The 17,887-nt window shown below is 32.3% G+C and overlaps 1 protein-coding gene across 1 annotated transcript in view; it reads left to right on the forward strand.

Annotated features, from left to right (window-relative positions):
• The first annotated feature begins 850 nt into the window (after nucleotides 1–850).
• The window catches only part of trappc10 (trafficking protein particle complex subunit 10), a 25,856-nt gene continuing 8,819 nt past the window's right edge, over nucleotides 851–17,887 (forward strand). The window contains exons 1-15 of the mRNA XM_067387058.1: nucleotides 851–1,018; nucleotides 4,187–4,268; nucleotides 5,553–5,688; nucleotides 7,749–7,945; nucleotides 9,292–9,487; nucleotides 9,568–9,679; nucleotides 11,043–11,290; nucleotides 11,367–11,513; nucleotides 11,700–11,814; nucleotides 13,788–13,864; nucleotides 13,947–14,038; nucleotides 14,122–14,262; nucleotides 14,488–14,612; nucleotides 15,890–16,392; nucleotides 17,767–17,887. The exon at nucleotides 17,767–17,887 is cut by the window's right edge and continues 21 nt beyond it. Coding sequence (XP_067243159.1) covers nucleotides 958–1,018; nucleotides 4,187–4,268; nucleotides 5,553–5,688; nucleotides 7,749–7,945; nucleotides 9,292–9,487; nucleotides 9,568–9,679; nucleotides 11,043–11,290; nucleotides 11,367–11,513; nucleotides 11,700–11,814; nucleotides 13,788–13,864; nucleotides 13,947–14,038; nucleotides 14,122–14,262; nucleotides 14,488–14,612; nucleotides 15,890–16,392; nucleotides 17,767–17,887 — 2,353 coding nt within the window. The 5' untranslated portion in view covers nucleotides 851–957. The remainder of the gene's footprint in view (nucleotides 1,019–4,186; nucleotides 4,269–5,552; nucleotides 5,689–7,748; nucleotides 7,946–9,291; nucleotides 9,488–9,567; nucleotides 9,680–11,042; nucleotides 11,291–11,366; nucleotides 11,514–11,699; nucleotides 11,815–13,787; nucleotides 13,865–13,946; nucleotides 14,039–14,121; nucleotides 14,263–14,487; nucleotides 14,613–15,889; nucleotides 16,393–17,766) is intronic.

A 17,887-nucleotide genomic window follows, 5' to 3' on the forward strand; every position in this document is an offset into this window, starting at 1 on the left:
CATTATGTAACCGCTAGCATATATTAGTATCACTGTAATACTACTACTGTAGTTTTTATTTATATTTTAAATTGATTTTTATTTTTATATTTTAACTTTTAATTTTAGATTTCGTAAGAGTTTGAGTACTCTTCTGCATTTTGTCATTTTTAGTCAGTTTTAGTGAGTTTTAGGGTTATTTTAGTAAATGAAAATGAAAAATGACAATGAAAAATGTTATATTTTATTTCAAGTAACGAAAATGTTTTTTTTCTCATGGTTTTGGTTTAATTTTAGTTAACTATAAAATTGTAGTACTCTTGTGCGTTTTATCATTTTTATTAAATGCACATATAATTTTTATTTCAGTTTTAGTGTGAGTTATTTTAGTAAATGAAAATGAAAAATGTTGCATCTAGCTGAAATAAAATACGTTATATTTTATTTAAATAAAATACATTATATTTTATTTAAAGTAACGAAAATGTTTTCTTTTCCTCACGGTTTTAGTTTTAATTTTAGTTAACTATAAAATTTTAGCACTCTTGTGCGTTTTGTCATTTTTATTAAATGCATATATAATTTTTATTTCAGTTTTAGTGTGAGTTATTTTAGTAAATGAAAATGAAAAATGTTGCATCTAGCTGAAATACAATACGTTATATTTTAATTTCAATTAACGAAAATGTTTTCTTTTTCTCACGGTTTTAGTTTTAATTTTAGTTAACTATAACGTATATGTAATGATACATGACAATTAAAACGGTTTTTGTTTGGAATAATTTGTTCATACAAAAACACATCTTTAATATTTTATAGAGTAAAAGTCTTTTGTGGTGGACTTCCTCTATGGCCGTGACGCGAGGCGGAAGTCGTCGCTCACTGTCAGCAGATAGGAAATGGAGAGTGAAGGGGCCTCATCGATACATTAGCGGTGTTGAATGTGATCGATTACTCTGATGTTGATGAACGGAACCCATGGAGACCCATGAGGAGAAGCCCATCATCTACACGATGGAGAACAAACCCATAGTGACCTGTGAGTGGATGTTAATACCCTCATAATGCTGTCATCACGACTGCAGCGGTGTTTTGGTGTGTTGTGGTTCACACTGACATCTGATTCATGATATTCCTCATGTCATAATGGAAATATCAGGGATTTTTATTAAATGAACGAGTCTGTATTTTGCGGCTTTGCTTTCAGACTGGAGTAAAACCCGTAAACCGAACGAGTCGTTCTTCTGATTCAGTTCTTATCCATGAATCGGTTTGAATGATTCTTTACCGAATCAGTCTAAATTCGTAATCACAATACCTGTAACACAGTATTTTGGTAATTCATTTGTCAGTTTCCTCAGCCAAAACTGATATTTTATAGGCTGTCTCCCTAAACATGAATATAATTACACCAAATGCTGCTGCTGCACACAAAATCCTGTCTAATATCTGCCATGTAAATATCAGCTACATCAATTTTTAATTTTTATTTCAAGTAACTGAAATGTTTAGTAACTATAATAACCCTGATGTATATTAAAGGTGCAGTAAGCGATTTCTGAGAAACGCTGTTGATATTTGACACCAAAACTCATTATAGCCAATCCGCAGTAAGGGGCGTGTCCACCCATGAGGGGGGAGGAGCCAGTGTTTCACAGCGTGTTTGTGAATTTGGGGGCGGAGCTGTAAAGATAGGGGTGTTGGTGCGATCAAGTCCTCCTGGGAAGTTCGTATTTTACGAGTTGTGAAGTCGCGTTTATAACATAAGTCACTTTTGTCTGAGCAAGATGGTGGCGTACCTTTTCTTAATTAACTACACAAAAATACAGCAAGGTTTTTAAACTCTACTTCTAAAATGAAGAACAAAGAATGTGCGTAGGGCTGGGCGATATATCGCATGCAATTGTCACACGCATTTCGTCAGTAAAGCCGGTTCCCTGATTAACGCTAAATCGCCATCACCTGCTTTCAAATGGAGCGGCATTTAATCGACAGAGCTGTAGTTCACTGATAAGCTACGCAATAACGCGTTCAATAGCGCAGATGAATCGCCTTCGATAATGAACGCGATATTGCGTAGCTTATCAGTTATCAGCTTATCTGTCTATTAAATGCCGCTCCATTTGAAAGCAGGTGATGGCGATTTAGCGTTAATCAGGGAACCGGCTTTACTGACGAAATGCGCGTGACAATCGCATGCGATATATCGCCCAGCCCTAAATGTGCGTCCGATGTTTTTTTTTTTATGTTTTTAACTAATTTATGAATTAAACACTGTAAACTTTATTGTCACATATTATATTATTTGTTATATTGACCCTTCACAAAGACCCGCCCCCCTTAGTTACTGTTGCTTTGTCCGACAAGCCATGGCGCTTTCACGGAGGTTAATCTTCTAACTCCTGACTGCTTTGTCGGACAAAATGGCGGATTCGGCGTTATGATTGGTTAGTTCACTTGTCAATCAAACTCCCGGCGAAGGGTCAGTTAGGGCTGCGTGATATTTATCACAAGTTTTATCACATTCGATTTGGCAAAAGCTGCGATTATTTTATGCGCAGCTTGTCAGAGCTGTACGACTCTGTGATCAGTACTAAATGCTTCTCCATCTGAAAGCCAGAGTGCGGTCTTGCACAGAAACTCCAAATATGCTCTACTGCAGAAGTAGATAACACGTGTCATTCCAGGAAATCCCATACTATCGCTGTAGCTGAATAAACAGAAGATTGAAACGCTTTGATTGATTAAACATGACTAATAAACACACGACTGTGTAACAATCTACATCATCTCACAGTAGTGTTGCACAATATACCGGTACTAGAAAGGTATCGCAATACCCTGCTTTTAAAAACGGTTTGGTTCTTCATTTTATTAGTACCGGTACTTTGAGTGGCAGCTGTATTTCCTAAAGTGCGACAGCAGGGGGCAGTGTGCGTTCAGCGCGCTGCTTCAAAGGAGTGCGTGTTTATTCCTCTCAACTGCGCAACAGCTTTTATGGGGACGAAACGAGAGGTGTGGTTGCAAATACAGTTGCAGACCGTCCACAAATTTTTGAGAAAGCAGATGCACGAAGGAAATATGGCATTATTTTACTTACATTGCCGACAGTCAGGGCAAGCCCACGGACACCACATAAGTGATGTAAGTAATCTGGTTGCAAAAATAAAATTAATTTAAAAATACATAAATATGTGAAGGGTATAAACAGTTATTTTAAACCAATTTATGCTTTAATAATATTGCTGTAAGTATTTACAGTAATCAAATTTTTACAATCTTACTGTCAAAAACACCTACACGTATAAAAAACAGCAAATAAGCATAACGGCAAATAATTTACAATTTTATTGAGCATGAAAATAATATACATCAAAAATTATGTTAAATGTAACTCTAACGTCATGGCAATGAAGCTCAAATCCAGAATTATCAGCCTGCACACTGGTGAAGAAAGAAGTTCTGTCATATGTTATTTATTTACTTTTCCTGCTGTTTTAGGTTTTTGCCGTAGTATAGTTTAAGTATCGGTATCGTGATATTTAAGTTAGGTATCGTATCGAAGTCAAAACTGGACTAGTTTTTAATAAATGCTTCTCATGTCTGGAATGGTGTTTGACACGTTGCCTTTTTAAATATACATTATAAGCGACTCAAACTCGCAGTGCTTTCAGATGGATTAGCATTAAGAGTCATACTTCATTGACAAGCTGCGCATAAAATTTTCATAATCGCACTAAGAATCGCGATTTCAGTGTTATTTTTCAGATTGTGCGATTAAATCGTGCGGCCCTATAGGGAATTAGCTTATATTGTTGCAAATAAAAAAAGCCTGAAATATCACTGCTAAATATTGTGGTATTCCGCCATGTTTCTCACTGACACGCCCCCAGCTTGTCAATCGCGGTTTACAGAGTTTACGACTTTGTGGTGGCTTTCGTGTGCGTTCGACTTGTAAATACAATCTGTCCGACATGCCTTGAATGCACTATCAGATAGGGGCGTGTTTGTTTTGGTGATTTCGAATATCAACAGCGTTTCTCAGAAATTGCTTACTGCACCTTTAAATGATGCATGACCATTAACAAACATGTATTAAAGAATAAATAAAGAATGGAGCACTGTAGATGTGTTTTAGTGGTTTAACTGTGAAATTAAAGTGACAAACTTCAGGCCGGTAATGTGTGTGTGTGTGTGTGTTGAGCAGGTGCGGGCGATCAGAACTTGTTCACGGCCCTGTACAGCTCACTGACCCAACAGTTGCCCAGAGAACCCATGGAGTGGAGAAGGTGAGCGCTGCTTTTCTGTGGCATATTCTCTCACTGCACAGGTGATGTTTTATTATATAGGGTTATGACTATCTATATATGCTGCCCAATTTGAGTTTTGACATTTTTGAGTTTTTTAACAGATTATCGAAATAGAATCGATGTAGGGCGGGGCTTGGTTCTGTGCATGAGGTGTTGACAAGTGGGCGTGGCACTCAAACGTGTATGCAGATGAGTGTGAGCTTGCATGGGCGGGGCTTAAATTGCACTAAATGATTGGAGGATCGTGCGTACATCGTCAAGTACACAAGCACATTGTTTCAAAGCAGATTTACAGAAAATCATGATGTTAATGTTTATTAAGTTTCATAAACATCAGATTGGAGTTTGAGGTTTGGAGGAAAGCTCTCGCCATTTATGTGTGATCTGCATCAAAAACACGCTCTGTGTGAACCGGCCCTTATATACATCAGATCTGATGAGACGAGAGGATATCAGATATTCTCCTCAAGACATTTGTTTTTCATTTGAGAGTATTTTCTTTCTTCTCTTTAGACTTTATCCTCCTTCAGGGCATTTATGTCGTATTTAAAGCTGATCCACTGGAGCTGTGCGGTGAAATTCAGCTGCGATCACCCATGATTCTTGTCTTTCGTCATTCAATTGAAGTCTTTGCATATTCTGCTGTGGTGTGATGAGACACCGTTCTGTTGTGTGCCGCTGAAATAAGGAAGCAACCTCTGTCACATGATCTTTCAGGCCTGACAGGGAAATCCAGTCATTAAGGTCTTCCTGTTTAGGTTGTCATTCTGAAAGGACCAGATCTGGAACCGTCTCAACAATTTCAAGTGTTGTGTTCAGAAGAAATGCATTTGTTTTGATAAGAATCCACCAGGATTCAAACAGACAGTCAAAGAAGTGTAGAAGATGGTTTAAAAAAGTTGGATTTCCAGCAGGGATTGATTAAAGAGGACTTGAAGTCTTGATTTAGTTTTTGGCTCTACCTTGAATGATCATTATTTTCCCCAATTGTTGCAGCTCCTCTCTTCCCATTCTGTCAGTAACACTCTGTTTAGTCCCATCTCTTTGAAGCCCCTCCTTCTGAAAAGCACAGTGTGCTCTTATTGGTCAGCTGGATCAGTGTGTTGTGATTAGTCAAGCACTTCGAGTGTGTTTTGGAAAATGTTCCGCCCTTTACCATAACCGCCAGTTTCAACACACTACTAACTAACTCAACCAGGCCCCGCCCCTTTATTTTGCATATGAATTATTTAAATGAGAAATATTGTTCATTTCTCGTCTCAGGTCTTACGGACGAGCACCAAAGATGATCTATCTGGAGGCTAATTTTGTCCAGTTTAAAGAGGAATTGCTTCCTAAAGAGGGAAATAAAGCGCTGCTCACGTTCCCCTTCCTGCACATCTACTGGACCGACTGTTGCGTGAGTCTCTGATCAAACCGTAGTTGTGTCCCGAATGACATACTATGTTTCAAAAGGTTATTTTATAATCCAAAGTTGGACAGCCTTAGTCCTTCCACTAAATAATTAAAGCTGTGTCTAACATTCCACACTTCATTTTTTAATGTTAAATAAGTGCATCATTCTGGTATTTAAAGTGCACTGTATTTTGTTGAAATTACCACAGAAGTACTGGGATAAAAGTTTATATTTCGGATATAAACACTGATGTCTTCGGTAGTGATCAAAATAGAGCAAATAAACTTTTGAAAGTAACTTGACGCTTCAAATAAAGATTGTCGCAATTACATCGTTACACCAGTAGGTGGCGACAAGTGTTAAACAAATGTATTTGTCATTGAATCATTCATTCAAGAGATTTGTTCAAAAACGCTGTTCATCCAGTAATGAAACAAGTGAAGTCTTTATGAGTGAGTCATTGAATCATTCATTCAAGAGATTTGTTCAAAAACGCTGTTCATCCAGTAATGAAACAAGTGAAGTCTTTTCGAGTGAGTCATTGAATCATTCATTCAAAAGATTTGTTCAAAAACACTGTTCATCCAGTAATGAAACAAGTGAAGTCTTTATGAGTGAGTCATTGAATCATTCATTCAAAAGATTTGTTCAAAACACTGTTCATCCAGTAATGAAACAAGTGAAGTCTTTATGAGTGAGTCATTGAATCATTCATTCAAGAGATTTGTTCAAAACACTGTTCATCCAGTAATGAAACAAGTGAAGTCTTTATAAGTGAGTCATTGAATCATTCATTCAAGAGATTTGTTCGAAAACACAAATTCATCCAGTAATGAAACAAGTGAAGTCTTTATGAGTGAGACATTGAATCATTCATTCAAAAGATTTGTTCAAAACACTGTTCATCCAGTAATGAAACAAGTGAAGTCTTTATGAGTGAGTCATTGAATCATTCATTCAAGAGATTTGTTCAAAAACACTGTTCATTCAGTAATGAAACAAGTGAAGTCTTTATGAGCGAGTCATTGAATCATTCATTCAAAAGATTTGTTCAAAAACACTGTTCATCCAGTAATGAAACAAGTGAAGTCTTTTCGAGTGAGTCATTGAATCATTCATTCAAAAGATTTGTTCAAAAACACTGTTCATCCAGTAATGAAACAAGTGTCTTTATGAGTGAGTCATTGAATCATTCACTCAAACCGATTAAAAATAAAAATAATTAAACATTTTAAATAGACTGCAGCAAGTAACATTTTGTCAGAACCTCTAGTAAATTACATTATTTTGTTTAGTTGTCTATTCGGAATTGTGTGAGAATCGTGATCTCTATTTGAAACGTGTTTGAAACGATTTGAAATCATGTTTTCTTTGAAAAGAATTGTGCATCTAAGAATAGTGCAAAAGTACAATTTTTTGGGGAAAATAAGTCACACAAAGTCAAAATTGCATTGTTGAGAGAAAAAAAAAATACTGATTTGCAAGTTGCAACGATGTATAAATCATATTTTATTATTACATTCAGAAATTATTTAAAATACTGGTAAATAAAACTAAACATTATGAGCATGTATTTTAGTTCCCCTCACTTCACAACAAATCCTTTAGATTTAACAGTATTCAAAACAGAACAGGAATGAAAAATATCAGTATATAACAAATTATAAACAACATTATAAATGCAAACCCTAAAGAAACTGAAACTAGCGTGTGGGAAATGTGCTAAACAAATAAACTTGATCTCACGTTCCTCTCTTGTTCAGCACGAACACAAATGTTTTGCATGCTTGACATTAATTGCATGATATAAGTTTCAGGTGATAAAAAAACGTGACATATTCTGGAAAATACAGTATGCAAATAGCATTAAAACAATGATGTTTTAGTGAAATAAAAAGTTGTTTATATCCAAATATTTTTAATCCAATTTTGTGTTAAAATGTCTGAGAATGAGATGGAATGTGCATTATACATTTTAAAAACAGCATTTAGTATGCCATTCTGAGATGCAGGTGTTGTTTAATGTGTGTGTGTGTGTGTGCGTGTGTGTGTGTGTGTGTCAGGACACCGAGGTGTACAAGGCATCGGTTAAAGAGGACATGCAGCGCTGGCAGGGCGTCTTGCGTCTCCACGGGTCGGTGGACTGGCTCATCGTGGTGGTGGAAAGTGACAACAAGAAGAAGAACAAAACCAACATCCTGCCGCGCACCTCCATCGTGGACAAGATCCGGAACGACTTCTGCAACAAACAGAGCGACAGGTGAGACACGCGGAACCCGACTCCGGCTGCGCTGAAATAGCTCCTGATCCCAGCGAGCGTCGGCAGCTGCTGTGACTGAGATCTGCGCCGCATTTAGTGCTGATGATAGCTTTACACGCGCTGCTACATGTCTGATGAGTGTGTGAGCTGAGCGTACGGCTGAATGAACAACTATTCTCACTATTATTCAGGTTATTATAGACAGATGTTTTGAACAGAAACTAGGGCTCGTAATCTAATTTATCAGTCAAACCAGTTAAACAAACCAATTAATCAGTCATTCACAGTGTTTTAAAATGATCATCCTGATTAACTAAACTCATTGTTTTTATACTTTATTATATTTTATCATATATTTGTAGTTAAAAAAAATCAATAAACATTCATATTAAATAAAAGTATAACATATTTTTATTTGATTACATTTTTATATATTTTTCTACAATATTTATTTTATTTATATTTATTAAAATCTTTTAAATATAAACAAAATTATAAAAAATATTAAAAATGAATAAAATTTAAAAATCAATATATTTTTATTGTAGATTTTTAATTTATAGAAATTATATATATATATATAAAATATGAAAATAAAATATAAAAAATAAAAGTATTTTTATACTTTATTATTTATTTATCATATATTTTTAATTTAAATAAATAAATATAAATAAAATTATTATAAAACCTAAAGGTATATAAATATAAACAAAATTATAAAAATATAATATTAAAAATAAAAATGTAATGAATACTTTTAAAAATATGATTTAAAAAAAAAATTATAATTTTTTTTTAAAAAGGTAAAATACTGAAATGTAAAAAATATAATAAAAACATATATCACATTGAGACATTGAGCTATTTTTATACTTTATTATATTTTATGACATTTTGAGTTTTATTATATTTTTATATATTTTTATTATATTATGTAATAAAATATTTATTAAAAATGTTTAAATATAATAAAATATCTAAATAAATATAAATATGTTATGTTATTTAAATAAAAATGACAAATGTGTTTAATAAATATAAATAAAATTTAAAACATTTATTAAAAAATATATCACATCAACACGTTGAGCAAAATGATCAAACTCAGCACATGCAGCGGTCAATCAGATCTAAATCTTACTCAGGTTATTATTCATGGATGTTTTGCATGTTTTTCACATAATCACCAATTAATCCGGCGTTATCAGAGATTATCGTGTGGGCTGATAATGTGGGTTTAATCATCTAATGCACTAAATTGTGTGTAAATGAGCGTTGATTGATTCTCCGCCAGTGTTTTGTGTGCGTCTCATCTGCTGTGAATAAATCTGTGTGTCTGTCAGGTGTGTGGCTCTGTCTGACCCTCTGAAGGAGTCGTCTCGCTCTCAGGAGTCGTGGAGTTCGTTCCTCACTAAACTGCGCACGCTGCTGCTCATGTCCTTCACCAGGAATCTGGGCCGCTTCGAGGACGAGATGCGGACGCTCCGAGAGAAACGCACTGAGCCCGGCTGGAGCTTCTGTGACTACTTCATGGTCCAGGTGTGTTATTGGCTGAGCAAGCTGTCAGTCACACACACTGCCTGTTTCCAGCTGTGTAAATCTGTCTGTGTGTTGCTCAGGAGGAGCTGGCGTTTGTGTTTGAGATGCTGCAGCAGTTTGAAGATGCTCTGGTCCAGTATGATGAACTAGATGCTCTCTTCACACAGTATGTGCTCAACTTCGGCGCGGGAGGTAAACTGTCTTCTGTGCATTAATGTCTTGTGTTGCCCGGCCTAATTTAATATTTGAAACAGACGTTCATGTTTTAAAGGTAATGTGAATAAACGTACACACAGTTAACTACTGGGAAATAATGTAAGGACGGAATTTTTGGGATTTTGGTCATCAGGATTGATTTGATTGTGAAATGTTAAGCTATAATTCTATTGGTCATTATTTTTTTTACCACTGACCCAAACAGCTTAGATTTCATCAGCAGAAAAGAAAACGTTTTATGATAGATTATTGAATGTATATTTTCACTTATTATAATTTTTTATATTTTATTATATTTTTATAAAATATTTATTAAAAATAAATTAAATATTTTTAAAATATTAAAATGTATTAAAAAAATGTTTTTTATTATATATATATATATATATATATATAAATAAAAAACAAAAAATAAAATTATAGAAAGCGAATAAAATATTTTAAAATACAATAAATTGATTTTGAAAAAAATGAAATAATTATAAAAAATAAGTTTTTAAATTTTTTAAAATGATTTAAAAATATATATTTTAATTATATACAATATAACTAAAATTCTAGAAAATATAATAATAAATAAAAACAAAAATATAATTATAGAAATAGAACAAAATATTAAAAAATATTTAAAATATTACAAATAATATATACTTTTTCAAATAAATATACAATAAAAATAATGTACTAGCTATAAAACATAAAAATAAAATTATAGGAGTAGAATTAAATATATAAAAACATAATAACACGTTTTATAGAAATAGAATAAAATATTTAAATATATAATAAATACTTTTTGAAATGAATATGAAAAAAAATTATAAAAATAAAATGAATTTTGTTTAATTCATTAAAATATATATAATCAATTTCTAAACATTTTAAATGAATTTAAAGTATATTTTTATATATTATTGTTTATAATAAATAATAAACAAAAATAAAATTATATAAGTAGAATAAAATATTTAAAAAGATATTAAATATGTTTTGAAATAAATATGAAATGAAATTATAAAAACAAAACATTTAAATTTTTTTAATTAAATTAAAATATATTTATTTTTAATTATATGTTTATATAAAAGCATTTAAAATATCATTATAGAAATAGATTAAATATGTAAAAATATAATACTTTTTGAAATAAATTTGAAATAAAATTAAAATATTTAAATCATATTTAAAATATTTAAATGACTCATATTAAGATAAGAGACAAATTAAGAAAGTAAATGGGGCTCATTTTAATTTTCTCATAGTCTGATTCACGTAAATTGTGCCCTACTTGTCCAGTATTCCCAGTATTCCCACTCTAGTGTGTTTTCTTTGTGTTCAGATGGTGCCAACTGGCTGGGTTCGTTCTGTCAGCCGGTGCGGAGCTGGAACGGGCTGCTGTTACGCCGACCCATCGACATGGAGAAGCGTGATCTGATCCAGAGAGGAGAGGCCAGTCTGCTGGATCTGCGCAGTTACCTGTTCTCCCGCCAGTGTACGCTGCTCATCTTCCTGCAGAGACCCTGGGAGGTGACGGCCCGGGCGCTCGAACTCCTGCACAACTGCGTGCAAGAGCTGCGCCTGCTGGAGGTACTGATGAGTGTTTGCTCAGAGCTTTATTCAGGTGTGATTCAGATGGGTGGGCTGATGGGTGTCGCTGCTGCAGGTGTCTGTGGTGAGCGGCGCGCTGGACTGCTGGGTGTTTCTCAGCTGTCTGGAGGTGCTGCACAGGATCGAGGGCTGTTGCGACCGCAGCCAACTGGAGGCCAACTTCTCTCACACCGTGGGGCTGTGGACATACGCTACTGAGAAGGTGCTGAGACTTTTACTCCATTTTAAAACAAAATTAGAGCATTTGTTACTTAATGTTACTCAGTACTTATTTGTATAATTATACTTTAACAATGTAACAACCTTAATATAAAGTGTATTTCAATCTGATGCTGATATAGAGATACATTTAAATACACCCAACAACCATGTGTTCATCTGTTGGCAGCTGAAATCTCTGGGTGATCTGTGTGGTCTGGTGTCCGAGAACGGCCCAAACTCCGAGGACCTGAACAAAACCGTTGACCTGCTGGCTGGTCTGGGAGCAGAAAGACCGGAAACGGGTAATAAGCCTAAAATAACACCTTGTTGTATAATAACACCTTGTCTTTATTTCACTCTTTTGTTTTGAATAGGCGACCTCTAGTGGTGAAAAATTACATATTGTGCCTGTAACAGGTTATGGTTAGGAATATGTAAAGCTGAAATTTAAAATTGTGCTGTATTGTGTGCAATGCTGATGTGTAAAAAAACACATCATACATATATATATATATATATATATATATATATATATATATATATATATATATATATATATATTAGAGCTGTCAAGCGATTACATTTTTAAATCAAATTAATTACATGATGTGTTTATTAATTAACCGCAAATTAATCGCTGATAAATTAACCCCAAAAGATAATTTAAAGTCATTATTGTGTTAAATGAGAAAAGCATCAAATAGACATTATAAAAAGTAGCTTAAGGGACCGTTTACATGACACCGCTTTTAACTAAAAATGAAAAACTTCATTTACACAACAACAGCGTTTTGGTGGCCTGAAAATGCAAACTCTTGAAAATGGGTTTCAAAGTGCAAGTTTTTGAAAACAGTCTCCGTGTAAACACGAATCTGTGAAAACAATGACACATTCAGTCTATAGTGTTTCATCGCCATCTAATGGCCTGCCAGCAGAATACAGCGTTTTTAGTCATTTTCATGGATTCGTATGAATGGGGATCGTTTGACAATGGTGTTGTCGAAGGAAAAACTTCTCCATTTTAAGCATATCGTTGTCGTGTGAACGTACCCTTAGGAAGAAATATTTTATTTGATTCAACAGAATTTATTACACAAACCGTTTTCTCAAAAACGTTTTTTCTCCTGCTCTGAGTCAGAAATCTCCACTTCAGCAAAACTTGCATACACCAAACTTTACAGTTGTATTCCCATCTATATTCTTAAGGTTTTTACAGAGGTTGATATATAATTTGCCTGATTTTAAATAACATTTTATTCCTAAAAAAATGGTGAAAATAGTTTTTTTATGGCTGTTGATAGTATTTTCTGATTTATGGAGTGATAAAAATAGATATCCAAAATTCCCTCTGTAAAAACTATAATTATATAGTGAATAAAAATATAATAAAATAACTAAAAATTATATACATTTTGTTATATACATAACAAAAAAAGTTAAATATTGAAATATTATTAAAAAAAACTAAACTAAAAAATATTAAAAATATATTATACAAATATAATAAAATACTTAAAAATAATTAAAAAAAATGTTTCAGGTCTCACGTTGTTCATTTAAATAATTTAATTTTCATAATCTTTTTTAATGAAACATTTAAGTAATTGTTTAAAATAAATATAGTAAAATTTGTTAAAATATTATAAACTAAATAATAATGATAAAAAATATTATATTTAAGTAATATAAATATTTATATAAATATTAATTTATATTATAATTTTTTTCTGGCTGTTGATAGTATTTTCTGATTTATGGAGTGATAAAAATAGATATCCAAAATACTGTAAAAACTTTTGAATTTAATGTCAAAAAAATTAAATGAGAATTTTGAACCTGACTTCATCCAATATTCAGATTTTTGCTCTAGAAATGTATGCAAATCAGCACAAATCATTTGCATATTTAAACATAACAATTCTGAAAACTTGTAATACAAATTTTTTTTGAAATTTTTAATGTAATCAATCAGCTGAGGAAGTATGGTGATATCTATCTAATTAGTTGATTTTTTTTCTTACCCTATTCACCTGGAGTGTCTCGCCTTAATATGGAAATATATATATATTTTTTTTATGAAATTATACTATATAAGTTGTTCATTCATTCGATTCGTCCATTATGAATGAGCCATTGAATCATTGGTTCACTGCATTAATATATATATATATATATATATATATATATATACATATACATATATATATATATATATATATATATATATATATATTTAAAGTATGTCTGTAATGTGTTTGTAATCTCTCTCTCTCAGCGAACAGCCTTCAGAGTCCATATAAAAAGCTCAAGGAGGCGTTATCGTCCGTGGAGGCCTTTGAGAAACACTATCTGGTGAGAGTTTAGTCCTTTAATCTGTGTGTGTTTACTTTAGGTTTATTTTTGACATCATTTATGAGAGTCTGTCTCTGATCAGGAGCTGTCTCACGCCGCTATGGAGATGTACAGGGCGATCGGCCGGCTGCGTTCGGCTCGGCTGGTTGGGAAGAGTCTGGCTGAGTTCTACATGTGAGCATGACTGAAAATCCCTGAAGGAAGGGAGATGGGCTGTACAAGTGCATGATTAATCAGATGTGTGTGTGTGTGTGCAGGAGGAAGGGAGACCCTCAAAGTGCTGAGAACTTCCTTCTGGATTCCCTGAAGTCGTACGTGTCCGAGAGCTGGAGTTTACCGCTCACACACACACGCAGACAGATCGCAGAGTGTCAGAAACAGCTGCAGAAGATGGACGAGTATCCTTCACACATCTCTGATCACATGTTAATGATGATCATGCCACGTGTTTTTAACGCTTGTACAACCAAAGACCGACTCGTCTTAAAACATGTTCCTGGTCTTACTGTGAACTAATAAAGGAGAAATGACAGATTCTGGAAGTAAAATGATGTTGTTTCCTGCTGTCAGAAGTGAGGTCAGGTTCCTGTGGTTGTGTGTGTTTTCTTTGACGGTGTGTGTAGATACCTGCAGACGAGCGCTCTGCTCGCCAGCGACGCCAACCTGAGCGATGAAGAGAGGAAGCACTTCTGCCAGGAGATCCTGACCTTTGCCAGCCAGACCGCAGAGAGCAAAGGTCAACAGAAAGGTCAGATTTGTGTTCAGGGTGTGTTTACCACAGCTGTCAGGCTGCAGCAATGACAAAAACACTGTAGAAGTGTCATAACGGCACACTTTATTCCAGGTCACATGACAGATTTGAGCCAGGAATGCTGTTCTTATGTTGTTGAAAGATAATTGTTCCTTTAAATAATGAATAATTAAATAAAAAGTCACTTTTTTAATTAAAAAAAAAAAAAAATTTTTGTCTTGCTCTTTGCTCACAGACGGAAGTTGCTGAGAGTTTCATCAAAGATTATAAAATTTTAAAAAATATTTTAAATAAATAACATTATAGAATATAATAGAATAACTAAAAAGAAATGTAAATAATTATAAAAATATAATAAAAATCTTAAATCTAATAAATTAGATAGATTAGAATAATTACAATAAATAAATTATTTTATATATATATATATATAATATATAATCTCGGGTCTCACGTTGTTCATTTAAATAAAAGTTTCATTAAAAAAGATTATGAAATTTAAATAAATAAACATAATTGTTTAAAATAAAGATCAGTAAAATATAAAAATAAAAAATTATAAAAGATATATAAGTAAAATAAAATATTATATATAAATAGTTATGTAGTGAAATATTATAAAAATATAATAAAATAACTAAAATTATTGTTATACATAACATAAAAAAATAATTAAATAGTGAAATATTATAAAAATACAACCAAATAAGTAAAGATATTGTTATATACATTACATTATAAAAATATAATAAAATACTTAAAAATTATTAAAAATAATTCGGTTTCATGTTGTTCATTTAAAAAAATGTTTCATTAAAAAAGATTATGAAAATAAAATTTAATTAATTGTTTAAAATAAATATCAGTAAAATTTGTAAAATATATATATAAAAAAATCTAAATAAAAAATAATAATATATAAGTAGTATAAAACATAAATTTATATTATATATACAAATATAAATAATTAAATATTATAAATATTTTAATATTATAATATTAAATATGAATAATAATATTATTTAAATATAAAAAAAAAATGTATTAAAGTAGCTAAAAAATATTGTTATATTTATATATATATTAAAAAAGGTCAATTTATGTTATGATAAACGGACCACAGTTACCAGGCTACATAAATGACAGACTCAATGAAATCATGCTATCAGTACTAATCGTGTGCTTTATTTCAGGTCACATGATAGAAATGTGTCAGGAAAGCTGTTGTCACATGGTTGTGTCTGCAACATTCTTGTCTTTCTCTTTTCCCTCAGACCCGCGTGTTGCTCTGAGCATGAGTTCGTTCACTCAGCTTCACGAGTTGCGTTTCCGTCCCGCCTCGGCGCTGGTGCACGTGGGTGCCGTCCTGCAGCTGGAGCTGCATCTGTGCAGTCTGATGCCTGTGCCCGTACGGGTGGAGCAGCTCGCCGCCAGCGTCCACTTCGCCGGGGAGCAGCCCGGCACGACGGCTCAGAAACGAGCCGCTCAGAACCCGGACGGCACCGTCACGTTCCCGGCGGCCAGTCCGGTGTCGGCGTCTCCGGCGCTGGAGCTCTGCGAGATCCAGGAACACAGTCCGTCTGATAACTCGCTGAACACCGCCGGCGTGGTCTGTAAGAACATGCACCTGCTGATGCGACGCCACGACAGCACCACGTCCCTCGACACGCCCATCACTGCGCCGTCTGCCCTCGCTATGGATGATGGAGCGCAGATGCTTAAGGCTCATGATGTCACACTGTTGCCTGGCAACAACAGCATCGTCTTCACCGCACCAGTGAGAAGAAACCTTTAATTTGATCTGATTATAGCAGGGTTTCCCAAACTGATGAAAAGATCATCATTAATTAATCATAAAAATGTAACATTGAAAATATTTCTCTAAAAAATAATTAAAATGTTAAATTAAAATAAATAATTGTACAATATAAACACTCATAGTAAAACACTTTCTGAAAAAATTTAATTCTAACATTAAAATAAATCATTTTAAAGTAAAAACACTAAAAATAAAACACCTTCTGAAAATGAATTAAATCTTAAAAATGTCAAATTAAAATAAATTGTAAAATATAAACAAAGAAAAACATTTTCTGAAAATGAATTAAAGTGTAACATTAAAATATTTTTTAATAAAATCCCTACAAATAAAACACTAAAAATGAAATCATAGAAATGTAAAATTAAAATAATTTCAAAATAATACAATTTTAGAAAGTTTTTTTCATTGTTTTTATTTTACAATTATTTATTTTAATTTGTAATTTAAGATTCAATTAATTTTTAGAAAGTGATTTTTAATGTTACATTTTTATGATTTTAGAAAGTTTTTTTCATTGTTTTTAAATCATAAAAATGTAACATTAAAAATGAGTTTCTAAAAATCAATTAAATCAGAAAATCTTAAAACAAATATTTAATATTTAAAAATAAAACACTAAAAATGAAATAATGGAAATGTAAAATTAAAATAATTTAAAAAAACTTTCTGAAATTGTATTAAATCATAAAAAAATCACTTTCTAAAAATTAATTAAATCTTAAAAATGTCAAATTAAAATAAATAATTTAAAAATAAAAACCCTAAAACAACCACTTTCTAAAAATGTTTTAAATCAGAAAATTTTAAATTATATAAATTATTTAAAAATAAAACACTAAAAACGAAATCATGGAAATGTAAAATTAAAATAATTTTAAAATAAAAACAATGAAAAAACTTTCTAAAATTGTATTAAAGCATAAAAATGTAACATTAAAAAAATCACTTTCAAAAATCTACTTAAATCTTAAAAATAACATTAAAAAATAAATCATTTTGAAAATAAAAAACACTAAAAATCAGAAAATATAAAATAATTAAAAAAAAAATAAAGAATAAATTCTAATAAAATTAAAAAAAAAGTATATATAGATGTTTTAATAAAATAATTAAATAAAAGTTATAATAAAATTTTAAAATAAATGATTATTTACATTATATAAATTTATTTGTTTAAAATATTTTAGGTAAAATGTTTCGACTGACAAAACTGTTATATTTGGGAATCTCTGGATTATTGGATATATTTCACATAATCATGTGATAATCACCACCTTTTCATGTGATTTCATTAATCTAAAGCATAAAATGAATCCCTGATTTTCTCAGAGTCAGAAGCCCGGCACGTACACTCTCCGGCAGCTGTGCGCCACGGTGGGCCGCGTCCAGTTCGTTCTGCCTCATATTTACCCTGTAGTTCAGTATGAGGTTTACTCCCAGGAGCCTCAGC

This window comes from Chanodichthys erythropterus, chromosome 6 (assembly GCF_024489055.1).
Source record: "Chanodichthys erythropterus isolate Z2021 chromosome 6, ASM2448905v1, whole genome shotgun sequence".
Taxonomy (NCBI): Eukaryota; Metazoa; Chordata; class Actinopteri; order Cypriniformes; family Xenocyprididae; genus Chanodichthys; species Chanodichthys erythropterus.